General features: G+C 34.2%; 4 protein-coding genes across 4 annotated transcripts; 2 read left to right on the plus strand and 2 right to left on the minus strand.

Annotated features, from left to right (window-relative positions):
* The first annotated feature begins 1,225 nt into the window (after positions 1-1,225).
* Positions 1,226-2,472, plus strand: LOC7457798 (uncharacterized). The gene has a single exon (XM_002311492.4). It carries the CDS (start codon positions 1,432-1,434, stop codon positions 1,666-1,668), a length of 237 nt encoding a protein of 78 aa, XP_002311528.1. The 5' UTR covers positions 1,226-1,431; the 3' UTR covers positions 1,669-2,472.
* Positions 2,473-2,780: 308 nt separating this feature from the next.
* Positions 2,781-6,415, minus strand: LOC7482910 (uncharacterized). The gene is made up of 5 exons (XM_002312422.4): positions 5,994-6,415; positions 5,056-5,222; positions 4,428-4,727; positions 4,056-4,319; positions 2,781-3,460 (listed from the first exon to the last, which is right to left on the minus strand). The coding sequence occupies exons 1-5, from the start codon at positions 6,322-6,324 to the stop codon at positions 3,083-3,085; spliced, it is 1,440 nt and encodes a 479-aa protein (XP_002312458.4). The 5' UTR covers positions 6,325-6,415; the 3' UTR covers positions 2,781-3,082.
* Positions 6,416-9,914: 3,499 nt separating this feature from the next.
* Positions 9,915-10,836, minus strand: LOC7457800 (probable calcium-binding protein CML25). The gene has a single exon (XM_002312424.4). The coding sequence runs from the start codon at positions 10,641-10,643 to the stop codon at positions 10,056-10,058; it is 588 nt and encodes a 195-aa protein (XP_002312460.3). The 5' UTR covers positions 10,644-10,836; the 3' UTR covers positions 9,915-10,055.
* Positions 10,837-11,587: 751 nt separating this feature from the next.
* On the plus strand, positions 11,588-12,334 carry LOC7457801 (ubiquitin-conjugating enzyme E2 11). Its single transcript, XM_024606018.2, has one exon. The coding sequence runs from the start codon at positions 11,618-11,620 to the stop codon at positions 12,071-12,073; it is 456 nt and encodes a 151-aa protein (XP_024461786.2). The 5' UTR covers positions 11,588-11,617; the 3' UTR covers positions 12,074-12,334.
* The last annotated feature ends 173 nt before the right edge of the window (positions 12,335-12,507 follow it).

A 12,507-nucleotide genomic window follows, 5' to 3' on the forward strand; every position in this document is an offset into this window, starting at 1 on the left:
TGTGTCTCACGTTTCTAGCAGGCGGCAACTGGCAATTATATTACTTAATTAGGAGTTTAGGACAGTCTCTCTTCGATTTTGGTTAGGATACTTTAGGCCCTTTTTCCCCTTATCTTGGACTCAAAAGGCATTTCTCCTGCCCCTGTGTAAAAATAGAAAAGAAAACATGCGATACGCGTTCATGGAGAGGACATTATTACCGTGTTTGTCATAACGTAATTAAGCTGGTATAAATTACCAAATTAAATAAAAATAATTACATATATTTTAATATCCAGATATTGGTTTTAGGATGGTCTATATATTATATAATTATTTATAATTTCATCACATTGGAAAATGGAAGAGAACCTGCCATTAATTTCATTGCCAAGCGCGAATTAATGATCTTCGATATAGCAGGTCGAAGATAGGAACTCTTAATTCACACTTTGATAGGAGAAGAAAAGGCGTACTGCGACAGCAATTCTCAGGTTTGCGTCTTAAATTTTGCGGGGATTTTTGTAACTAATCAGAAAGCCTAAAATGTGTTTAAAAATTGAAGGATATTATTTTGTAAGATTGGGGTTTTCAAGATTAAAAGCTTTAAATTGTTTAAAATGTTAAAAAGTTAATATAAAATAATTCTAAGGATTATTTAAACGATAATATTGTAATAGATTTAATAACCAAACTATCCAAATAATTAAATTATAATTTAAGTAAAATGTATATTAGCCATGATTACACACTCCGTCAGGTCACGGGTTAATTTTAAAATAATTTTATTTTAATTTTTTAATAAAATAAAAATAAAAATTGTAATTAATCTAGATCAATAAAATAAACTAATTTGAAATAAATCCTAGCATGAGTTAGAGATTGAGCTAAGGGAATAATGCAATTTCAAGTTTTAAAAACTTTTCGCTTAAAACATCGAGATGGTTATTCTAGAGATGAAAGGATTAAAAGTTTTGAAAGGTTGAAAATCGAAAAACCATCAGCTTCTCTCTTGCTGAAGTAATCCTGAGTCGGAGATTAAAAATTTTCAGATTAATGCAGGCAACGGTCAAAGAAACTAGGAAACCTCCTACGCTTCTGTGATGTGAAAGAAAGCAGTTGGGCAGCCACCTATCCTATTTTAGCAGTTGTCACCTGGCAAATGAAAGAACACAGCCAATATACATAGTCATTGTTGACTCGGTTTCAAAAGAGTAGAAATGCGGAGAAACCAATGCCCTTTTTCCACCACTTTCCTTTCAGCAATATTAATTAGGTATTCGTGAAGCAATCGTGTTTTCTTCTCTCTCTCTCTCTCTCCCTATATATATGTGAGTGTGTGTGTGTGTGTGTACTTGTCTACACGTCAAACACTCTTCAATAAGGCAGGCAGGAAGGTATACAATTAGGCCTATAGCGTGATTTCTGTAAAGAAGATTTGGCCACTTCCAAATGGAGAACAATAGCAGCAACGACGACAGCAGAGGCAGAAATGGAGATGGAGATCATGGATATGTGGGGTTTCCAATTCACAGTCAGGTTATAAAGATCAGGCAAGAATTTGACAAGATCAAGCATCCATCTCTACAGCAGCTAGAGGTGAGAGGGGTTGTAAAATGCAGGATCAACAGGCAGCGATCGCGTTCACCACTAGGTCTAGCTGAGAGACCCATCTCAGTAGGCAACTAAGTTGTAGCAGAGAATTCACCAGAATAACAACAAAAATATGGAAGATCAGGAGCTAAGCATGCAGGAAGCTAGTATTAATCAGGTCTAGCAATCTAAATAACAAAACCACTTCTTCGTGTATGGCTTGAATTTTGTCACGCAGCCAGCAGTTGTACATATCTTTTATGATGTAGGACAAGGCTATAAGGACCTGCAGGAAAGCTTTGATTTCCTGATCCGTGCTTCTTTTCTTTGCTCTCCTTTCTTTTTTCTTCGTTTTTTTTCTCTCTTATTTTCATGGTTATTCTACAGCTCTCTTTTAATAGCTATTTTCTGATGGATTGAACCAACACTTCTGTTTCATTCTTAGATAGTATTCAAGACTGGACAGAATATTAGATTGCCACATACCTATCCTTTCTCTTCGTTAAGATCATTACTCAGATTTCTCTCGTTAGAATAACAAGTGGAAACCAATTGAGTTAGCTCTACAAAAGGATCGAAGCCCTGCCAACCTTTCGAGTCAAGAATTTAGCACCAAAGGCCAGAGCTGAAGGCTTTATCTACCTTAAAACGACCATAATCAACTCTATGAGAATCGGCTTTTCATTTTCCTACGCTCAGATCAGGGCAGAAGTATATTTTTTATCTTCACAATATTATAGCCAATGTTTGTCCCTGCATTAACCATTTGGTTCTGATACAAGGTAATCTCCATCTTGATCACTCAATCCCCTTGGTAATCTGGGAACATTTGTTTGTCTGGGTTGTAATATCAGCGAAAAACTATATATATTGGAAATATCTTAGTAGTTTTATTGTCCATTCTACACATTTATTGCCTTCATATTCATTTTCTACTATCTGCCATCAAGAATTTATTGCTTGAAAAGTATCTTCTCTGTCCAGGCATAACAAATCTAAGGAAATTAGAAAAGAAATATCTGTAAAGAATTTGCCATTATGGCAGTAAGAAGTTATGCATGTACAGTGATTTGTTTCAATTTCTTCCCTTACATACGGCAAGCAGAATCATAGTTGTGCTCATTATCACTTTAACGGGGAAAGCTAAATAATTCAACCAATTCAAGAGGTGGCGCGTAGAGTTGTAACTCTTGCACTGAAATTGATCATTTCCCAACAAAGCCTCAGCAAAATTGATAATTGATCTTATAAAGATGTATATTTCCTCAGTTTGATCTCTTCCTAGTTCCTACCAAATCAGTGGAGCATTATGCAACTAGAGACAACCGCCGCTCCCCCCACTCAGTATCAAGGAGAGATACGGACGCCATCCCAAATAGAATTTTGTAAATAAATGAGACAGTCACCAATCCGTATGGTAGCATACATTGTTAATTGCTATATTGGAATATGACCCCAAGAACGAATAAGACGTAGTTAAAACTTAAAATGACTCCCCTCCCTTTACAAATTAGCCTTGACAAGCCGTTGTGTCCTTGGACAAAAGTGATTTAGCTCTTCTTGTTAGATCTCTCATCACATCTATAATGACAGATTTCTTCTGGATTCTAAACTGGATGGCTAGTTCAGTGGAAGCTGAAACACCTTGTCTCAATGAGGATTCGTCTTCCATTATTTTGGTAGGGAAGTGCTCAAGTGCGATCACACATAATGCAATAATGGTGCGATAAGCAGCTACTTCATTTGCAATTCCGAGAGGAGCATCAGCTGATAAAGATTTGAGAGTGTCCATATCATGCTTACGCACCATTTCCATGTCACTTGCCAGCAGTACTCTAAGGGCTGCCAACAACCGTCCATCTACCAATTCTTGACCTCCTAATGTCACCTGTTAAATGAGACAAACAGGAAAAGACAAACAAATTACTTCAAATTTCAAAATAAAATAAAAACCCTAATTTGGTTTGTATATACAGTTAAAACCAATCTCGTTTTGTTCAGCACCATTATAACTTTGAAAAGCTGCAGGCAGCTTATGACTTACGGGTTCCTTTAGGCTGACTTACAGTTCTAGATACTAATAATTTTGCAAGAACGGTATTGGGGTTCCAATTATTATATAAACTAAAGAGCAATGAGAAAAGTATTCCATTGTCTCCAGCAGAGTCACATGACTTCAAAGTTTCTTTGCTTATTTTTCCTTACAGCATCTCTGTTCTAATTATTGACCCTGACACGATCAGAGGGTTTTTAAGATCCTAACAAAACGTAACCAATAGCATAACAGGGTCGGATGAGACTGGTCTTGATTTGGCTAGATTCCTGGAGATCATTTATAAAGGCACTAGGTTGCTCTACACAAAAACATGGAGAGAGATGCTGTTTATTTTGACAGAAGCCCACAAAATTAAAACTTGTTCGTTTCATTAAAAAGGATGGCGGAGAGGGAAAAAATTGTCAGAACATCACAGAAAAGCACAAACCTTGAGATTTGCAGCTTCACCGTCTAAATTTAACTGGGATAAAAACTGTTGTTGCCATGGAGCTGGTGAAGAGAACTTAGGTGAAGATACCCCAGCAGCAACACTTGCAGCATCCAGAAAAGCTCCATCATATTTGAGCTCAATGCAATCATAAGGGTTTGAAGGTATCACAAATCCATAATCCAATAGGAAAAGATCATTGTTCAAGCAACCATAATTCAGTAGTATGGCATCGTTTTGTTTGATTGGTGTTTCTGCCACAGCCTGATTTGAGAAAGCATGAGCCTTTTAACCAATAATTGATCTATCACTTCTTTTAGGCCCAAATTAGTAGCGAGTCAAAAATAAATGAAAGGAAATGGAAAAACCTGCCTTTATAAGCATCTTTGCACTCCCTGCATCTTGTTCTTGAATAATTTGTGCATTTGGATTGAAGGCATGGTTGCACATGTCGATGAGAGGAAGCATCATGGGGGCATCAATGCAGGTTCCATCTGGGAGCTTTTTTCCATATAAACGAAATGCCCTGGATGAGACTGCTGACATTGACCACCCAAGAGAGGATGCATCTACATCTTGCCTGTCAAAAGGATGATCATTTTGTTTCAGGTTTTCAACAGCACGCTTGACTTCTTGTTCAAAATCAAGAAGAAACCTGCATCTTCTATTCACCTGGCATGATGAAATATAAGAGGATGGTTATTTTCAAAGCTAACAACGGTAACCAAGGTCCATCTTATGGTCCAGACAAGGATATGATGAGACCCCAGGTAGCCTGCTCAGGATTATCCATACTCCATAGATAGGAATAACTAGAATCGGTTGAGCTGATTTCAAAACAAAAGAACAGCTACATAATTTCTTGTAATCACACTCATCAACAGAAATTTGGTCCATGTACTCATTTGTTTGGCACGGTTTTCCAGTTTCACCTCAACCATTAATTCTCAACCTGATTTTGAAGGAAAATGTTGACTGCCAAGCTGATCCATGGAAATACCTGGTATAGAAGAGGAGCATACTGCAAGTTCTTTATATCCTCCCCTTGAAAAAATATGGGCACGCTATAAGTTCGCGGCAGGTTGCTGATGTATGGCCACCAGAAGGAGTTGACCCTTGCTCTTTCTTGAAGAAGCTTCAAACCCAATTTCATTGCCCACAGTTCATCTGTCAAATGCTCCCACACGTCCAATTTACTCGTGTTCAAAAGTGTAAACAGCCAGATTTAAAATACATGGAGTTACAAACTCATGTTGTGCAAAGAAAACCTTATCCTACAGATATAAGGTTTCACATTATTGGAAGACTAAAAATAGCACCTTCCATCAAAGAGCACCAACAGAAATATATCACCATCAATTTGGCATATGATTTAACATGTTCCCTCGCAAAAACTGACAGCAGAAGATAAAAGACATACATTCCACGAGTCATCACCCAGAAAATTGATATCAAATAGAAGATGCTGGTTAAAAAGTTCAGAGTTTCAGTTTTCGGAAGCCTCACAATTCTGAGCCTCTAAAATGTACATAACAATATCTCATGTTTACTCAACATGAACTCTTAATCCGTGCATCAAGGAAGCAGCTTGTAATAAAACCAAACCACGTTTTATATGGAAAAAACAACTTAAGCATATCCAAGCTATTATTGTACTGACAAACTTGAACTAAGCTTTCGATCCATTCAATGACTTCTAAGTTATCCTAGTTGAGGGTATATTGGCCGATGAAATACAACATTCACTACAGTTACAGTACTAGCATTAATATAAATTTATTAGGAGCACAATGAAGCAAAATTGAGACGTCAAAAAGAAGCATTGCAGTAAAAATCCCCCATCCACCAAATAAAACCCATTTGCAGTCTTCTAAAATCAAACAGAACGAGCACCCAAAATATGCACAGACACCCACGAATAGGGGAAAAAATACATACCAGGAACTTTGTGGGCCAGTTTAACCAAAACAGAATGTGCCTCGTCAACTCCATCTTCATCTCCAAATTTTAAGGGTATGTTATCGGGAAGGACAATAAGCTGAGACCCTTTTGGGATATCGTGAGAGGCAATCAAACCAGGACCATTGGTTCCATCTTGGGATATTTTAATGGCCTGGTGCACGAACCCACCTTCGCGCCTCACCCATTTGATCAGGTCTGGTGGGTTTGGGACCAGACGCTCTTGATAGGATGAGGCTGTGAACGTGGCAGCGCATGTTAGTGGACGGCAATTGGTTAGCGAGGCCATTACAAACTTTGAAACAGCCATGATTGGTATCCTCAACCTCAAGCTAGGCTACACTGAAGTGAAGCCGCCCACGGAGTAGAACTTGACGGAAGAAGAAATTAAAACAAAAACCCAGTAAATTTTATGATTTTAATAAATCTTGCTCTTTTTTGGGTCTTCACTATAGTTGGGCCACAAAGGTGAGGCCAAGAGCCCAAGTGCCCAACACATTAAGCTCCTCAAATTTGAGGCTGCCATCCATAATTCCATATTGACCTTGAATCGGTTTAACTAGTCTAATCAATGGTTTAAGTGATTAAGTTTGATTTAACCAATTTCTTACTCGATTAGACTGGTCTCGAATCTTGATCATCCATTTTCCATCGGCAAAGAAAATCTGATCAAACCACTCACACGTGTTGAGAAAAGTGAATGCATACAGTGCCAGCGCATCGATTTCTAATTTATTACAATCACAATATAGCTAAACCGTCAACATTATAACTTTTCTTACAAAATATTATGACTTTTCTTACCAAACATTATGAATGGTTAAAGTATTTTTTTACATGATTTTTTTATTTTTTTATTATAATATTTTTCTAAATTATTAGATTTTATTTTTTTAATATTAAACTAGTTAAAAATTTAGTTTTGTAATTTTTTTTCTTTAAAACACTATGAATTCTACAATTTTTTCCCATATAATTTTGTTTTTTTATAATTTTTTTCAAAATTGTCTTTGTTAATTTTATTTTTTTAATATTGAGCTAATTGAGAATTACAACTGTAACTGGAATTACAAAACACTATATATTACTACAGTGTTTCCTCACATGGCTTTTTTTCTATTTTTTTTTCTTGTTTTTTTGTTATGATTTTTTTCAAAATTATCTTTGTCGATTTTATATTTTTAATATTGAACTGGTTGAGAATTTAGCTTTGTAATTTTTTTTCTTTAGAACACTGTGGATTGCTAGAGTGTATCCCCACATGGTTTTTTTTGTTATGATTTTTTAAAAAAATTATCTTTGTCGAATTTTTTTTTAATATTGAGTTGGTTGAAAATTACAATTACAATTATAATAAAGTTAAATCATGTGGGGAAAGTATTGTAACTTTCTTCACAAAACACTGTGGATTGTTACATTGTTTCCTCGCATGAGTTTTTTTTTATGATTTTTTTTAAATTATCTTTGTTGATTTTTTTTTTATATATATATATATTGAGCTGGTTGAAAATTTAGCTTTATAATTTTTTTCTTTTTATTAACCAAAAAAGCTAAATCATGTGAGAAAAGTACTATAACTTTCCTCACAAAATATTATGAATTACTACAATTCATTCTATTTAGCCTCTGAATTTTTTATTACTAGCATAATTTTTTTCTTCATGAAATATTAACTCTATCACATCTTTAATTTTTATTATTTATCTAATATTAATTTATAATTATAACATTACCAAACTAATTTATTTCCATGAACCTACAGCAGTGCAAGAAGCCAAGAACATCTCATCTAAGTATTTAACTATTACCCGTTTTGAGTTAAGAGTGGTTGAAATAAATGTGGTCTGTTTTAATTTTGATCAGAGGTAAAGGAGGAAAGCACGATAATCACTGTTTTGGTTCTTGACAACGTACATACAATTCGAGATAGCTAAATAAGTAAAACAGGACTTTCTTTAATAATTAGTTAATAACATTATTTTACTGAATTCATTGCGCGAGCGAAATAATCTCGGTCAAAAAAGATTGTAGTGGCATGAAACAATCTCAAGATAAAATAAAACTACTCAATATCGTTAACAAAAACTTAAAATTAATCTTTTCAAAATATTTTTTTTTATTTTAAAAAGTGTGATTTATTTGACTGCCAGCTAGGTTTTTTTCTTCAAAATCTCACTTTATAAAAAACATAGTAAAAATAAAATATTTGAATTAAAATTCAGGAGCTTTTTTTTTATATTTTCACTGTGATTTTTTTAGTTATAATTAAATTAATTTGATTGAAAAGCAGTTTGTTGTTTTTAATAAATATAAATATTATTTAAAAATCAAAAGTGGCTGGTACCTACAACACACTCCCTAGCGAGTGGAAGACACCATCGTTCTTAGAGCGGTGTATGAAACATCTCTTAGCGGCCAAACATCATCTTACAGGATGACTTTAAAAGCGTCTCGACATTTTTTTTCCGGTAATTAGGCGAGTGTACACGATAAGGGCACTAATGAACTTTTTTTACCCTCCTTCTCCTCATCGGGTTTCACGTATGCCCTTTCAAAAATTAATTTTTCTCATCAATTTATATTTGTATCAATTTTGTTTCTCATTATCTTGATTACTATTTGTTTTGTTTTTAATGTTTTTTGAAGTTAATTTTATTTTTCAATTTCATCTCTAAACATTTGATTTCATTTAATTTATGTATCCGATTTGGTTTTTATTTTCTTATTGCTATTTCTTTTTATCATTTTCTTTATTTATTTTTTTAATTTCATCCCTCGTTATTTTGTTTCATTTATTTTTTATATCATATTTGACCATTATTCATTTGGTTGCTATGTGTTTTGTTTTTTTAATTTTGAATGATTAAGAATTTTACTTCGTGATTTTTTTCATGCTTGTCCTTTATGGGGTAATTATATTCTCATAACATGGGTTATGGATCTTGAAGAGTAATCCAATTTCACTTTGATTTTTTTAGGTTATTTTTTTTAAAAAAATCAATTTCATCACTTGACATCAGGTTATTGGGTCTTGAGTTTCAAGATTTTCTCCTTTTTATTTATTGGGGTATCTCGATCTCATTTCATAAATCATGGGCTAGTTGAGTTAACTCAAGTTGACTCGTTTTTTTTTAATTGATTTTTTTTAGTTTTGCATTTTTATAATTTAGTTTGCTTGAGAGTTGACATCTGTTATTTTATTCAATTTTTTTTTGTAGAGGATTATCTCTGCCTCACAACGAAAACGTGAATTTGGTATGTTGATCTGAGCCATGTTTTTTTTATCATATTTCAAAATTGATTTTCTTTCCGTTTGTCTTTCAACATTTGATTTGCTGGTAACTGAGTTTTTATTTTTTTATAAGGTTATTCCATTTGCATCCAATTCTTATTTTGTTATCAAATAAGATTGTTGAGACATTTAATAATATTTTGACTGTATCATTTTATATTATTGACAAGTATTTATTATTTTCAATTAGTAATTGTTGTTTTTTTTTTGTCGCTGGCCTTTTTATATATATAATTATATTATTAAATTAATCGAGTTTATTTATTCCATTTGCATCAATAACCCGGGCCTAGATTTTTATTATTAATTTAAAAACACTATCATCATCTAGATATTTTTTTATATTAGTAAAAACCTAAAAATGTGTTTTTTTTTCCTTTTAAAAGTATTCAAGTAAATTTATTGTGAAAAAAAAGAAGAAAAAAAACTAAGCTATCCCTTGTCAACTATATATGATATATGGACCCGTGAAAGATCATCCTACCCCAAGCTAGTTCATCCAATTTGTTTTTATTAAGAGCAAAGATGTAAATTGACTATGAATCACGCCTTTGTTACAATATTTTTTCACACCATTTAGTTTTTTTTTTATAATATTCACAAATTCATTATCCAGCAATAGAATTCCCAATTTATAATTAAAACACAATAAAAATAAAATAAAAAGAAATTAAAAATAAAAATAACCTGCAGATTTTGTTTCGAGAAGTAAACAGAATCCATAAATCACCACCGCCGCCATAAATTCTCTAACCCCTAGTTCCTCTTAGAGTATCCATGGAATCCCACCTAGCACCCATCATCATCATCACCTTAAACTCCTCGAAATCAATCATCCCATCACCATCTCTATCAACCCCACTAATCATCTTCCTGCACTCGGCCATTGAACAAGGCTCCCCCAAACTGGCCATCACTTTATGCAATTCTTCAGCAGAGATCGACCCATTTCCATCAATATCATAAACAGAAAAGGCATCCTTCAGATTCTCCATTACCTCATTTGTATCCACCCCCTGTGTGTTTAGCGCCACAAATTCTTGCAAATCAATGAATCCATCACCATCGGCATCGAATTCTGTTATCATCCTTTGCAGCTCCTCTTCGCTTGCTTCATGACCCAATTTTTTCCAGAATGAATCCAGTTCAGCAGATGAGATCTTGCCGTCTCCATTGACGTCGAATTTCTTGAAAACTTGCTCGAGCTCTTCAACTTGGAGTCTTAGCCTCACAGAGGGTGATTTGGATCCGTTTATTGAAGCAGCCATCCCAGATGGCGAATCGATAGAAGAATCCGATTTCTTGGATTTGCGGTTGAAAAGGCATTTAAAGCCCATTCCTTTCCCATACAAAAAAAATGAATGAAAGGGAGAGAACGGTGGTGTTATTTTTTAAAATAGAATGTTAAAATTAGTTGTTAGAAATTTAATTTAGTTTCGGGAAAAGCAAATTTGGAAGGTTTGCTAGGGAGGAAGGAGACAGTTTAGGCGTTTCATACCCATCGTAAAAGTCCATCCCATCCTCTCTTAATGCTTGTAATCTCTTCGTAATTATTATTATTATTCATTTTCTACATTTTTCTTAAAAAATCTCAAAGATGATAGAATTTGTATGTTCTTACTTCTTATTATGAATCACATTTAGTGCTGATACGTTACGCGGGATTTCTCTGTAACTCGTATGTTTACCACAACATGATCCTCCTTCTAGTACAAGTCAAAATATTCAAGAAACTAATCATAACAAACCCTTGAAATGTCTGGGAATGGGAATGTTGCTGTGTTTTTTAAAAAATTGAATTTTTTTGTTTAAATTTTTTTATTGTTTTGATGTGATAATTAAAAATAAATTTTAAAAAATAAAAATTATATAGATACATAACGAGGATGCATATATCTTCAGTATCTCCAGAGCCTTGTGTATTGGGTTCTATGGTTGGCTTGTGCTTCAGATAGCCAGCAACTAGTACTCCCCCTGTGCACATAGATGGTTTGTTAAAGATAGAAGGAATTAAGAATTCAGTTTGTAGAAAATCATTCTAATAAATTATGATTTGCGTGCTTTTATTAATGACTTACATGGGCATGGAAACGGTGTTTAATTCTTCTGTAATGGAGCATTAATTAGAATTAATTTGCGCATGCATGAATGCATGGTGAGGCATTAAAAAGCCATCCTAAATGTTTCCTATATAAGATTCAGGACTCTCTCTCTCACCATCTCTTGCACAAGCCTCGTTTTCTGCTAGTGAAATACACAATATCGATCCTTGATATTTCAGTGCCTACTAATTAATTAATCAATAGATTCAATGTCGAGGATCAGGGAGAACAGGATGAGGAAGGAGTTGAGTGAAATTGCAAGGGACAATTCATCTGAATATTTCAGTGCAGGTATTGCCACCGGAAACACGTACGATTGGGAGGCCACGGTTCATGGGCCACCGCTCACCCCATATGCTGGCGGTGTGTTTCGGTTGGGTGTCAGTTTTCCGCAAGAATATCCATTTAAGCCACCGAAGCTAACCTTCTTAACCAAGATTTACCACCCAAACATCAACGACAAGGGTAGCATCTGTGTAGACATATTGAAAAACAACTGGACTGCAGCCAACACAATGACTGCTGTATTCAACAGCATATTGCTTCTACTGGCATCCCCGAACCCAGATGATCCTTTGGTGCCTGGTATTGGTAAGCAGTACATCAATGATAGACTCGAGTTCGAGCAGGTAGCTAGCATGTGGACTGTCAAATATGCAGCTTAAGGATCAGCGCCAAGAATTACAAGTTATGGACAAGCACATCCTATTCGTATTAATATACTATATATACGAAAATAAGAATTGTAATTTAATTTATAATTATTTTGATTGCCTGGGCCAGCAGGATAAGTGATTGCGTAGGTGTCGTTGTTATTTTTATTATTCCTTCGAGCATTATAATTTTTTTAATTAAGAATAAAAGGATGGTATTAATTTATGGTTAATGAAATAATTTAAAAAATATACAAACTAAAAGAAAAAAGAAAAGAGTGGCTAAGGATAGTAAAAAAAGCTGATCTTCCTAATAAAAATAAAATGTAAATATTTTATTTTAAGAAAGCCCTGATCGATAGGCTGAGGAACTTGCTTGCTTCTTTTTGTTTGCCACGTCTTTGTGCCGAGCTGAAAAATGCTCTAATGGCGGCCTTTTTTGGGCA

The sequence above is a fragment of the Populus trichocarpa genome, chromosome 8, assembly GCF_000002775.5.
Source record: "Populus trichocarpa isolate Nisqually-1 chromosome 8, P.trichocarpa_v4.1, whole genome shotgun sequence".
NCBI classification, from domain to species: Eukaryota; Viridiplantae; Streptophyta; class Magnoliopsida; order Malpighiales; family Salicaceae; genus Populus; species Populus trichocarpa.

Bases quoted from the DNA above. Each gene is read 5' to 3' on its own strand.
- LOC7457798 (XM_002311492.4), top strand. From the start codon at position 1,432: ATGGAGAACAATAGCAGCAACGACGACAGCAGAGGCAGAAATGGAGAT.
- LOC7482910 (XM_002312422.4), bottom strand. From the start codon at position 6,324: ATGGCTGTTTCAAAGTTTGTAATGGCCTCGCTAACCAATTGCCGTCCA. The intron at 4,728-5,055 runs GTATTTCCATGG...TCATCATGCCAG, and splicing joins ATGCTCCTCTTCTATACCAG to GTGAATAGAAGATGCAGGTT. The intron at 4,320-4,427 runs GCAGGTTTTTCC...TTCTCAAATCAG, and splicing joins GTGCAAAGATGCTTATAAAG to GCTGTGGCAGAAACACCAAT.
- LOC7457800 (XM_002312424.4), bottom strand. From the start codon at position 10,643: ATGGGCTTTAAATGCCTTTTCAACCGCAAATCCAAGAAATCGGATTCT.
- LOC7457801 (XM_024606018.2), top strand. From the start codon at position 11,618: ATGTCGAGGATCAGGGAGAACAGGATGAGGAAGGAGTTGAGTGAAATT.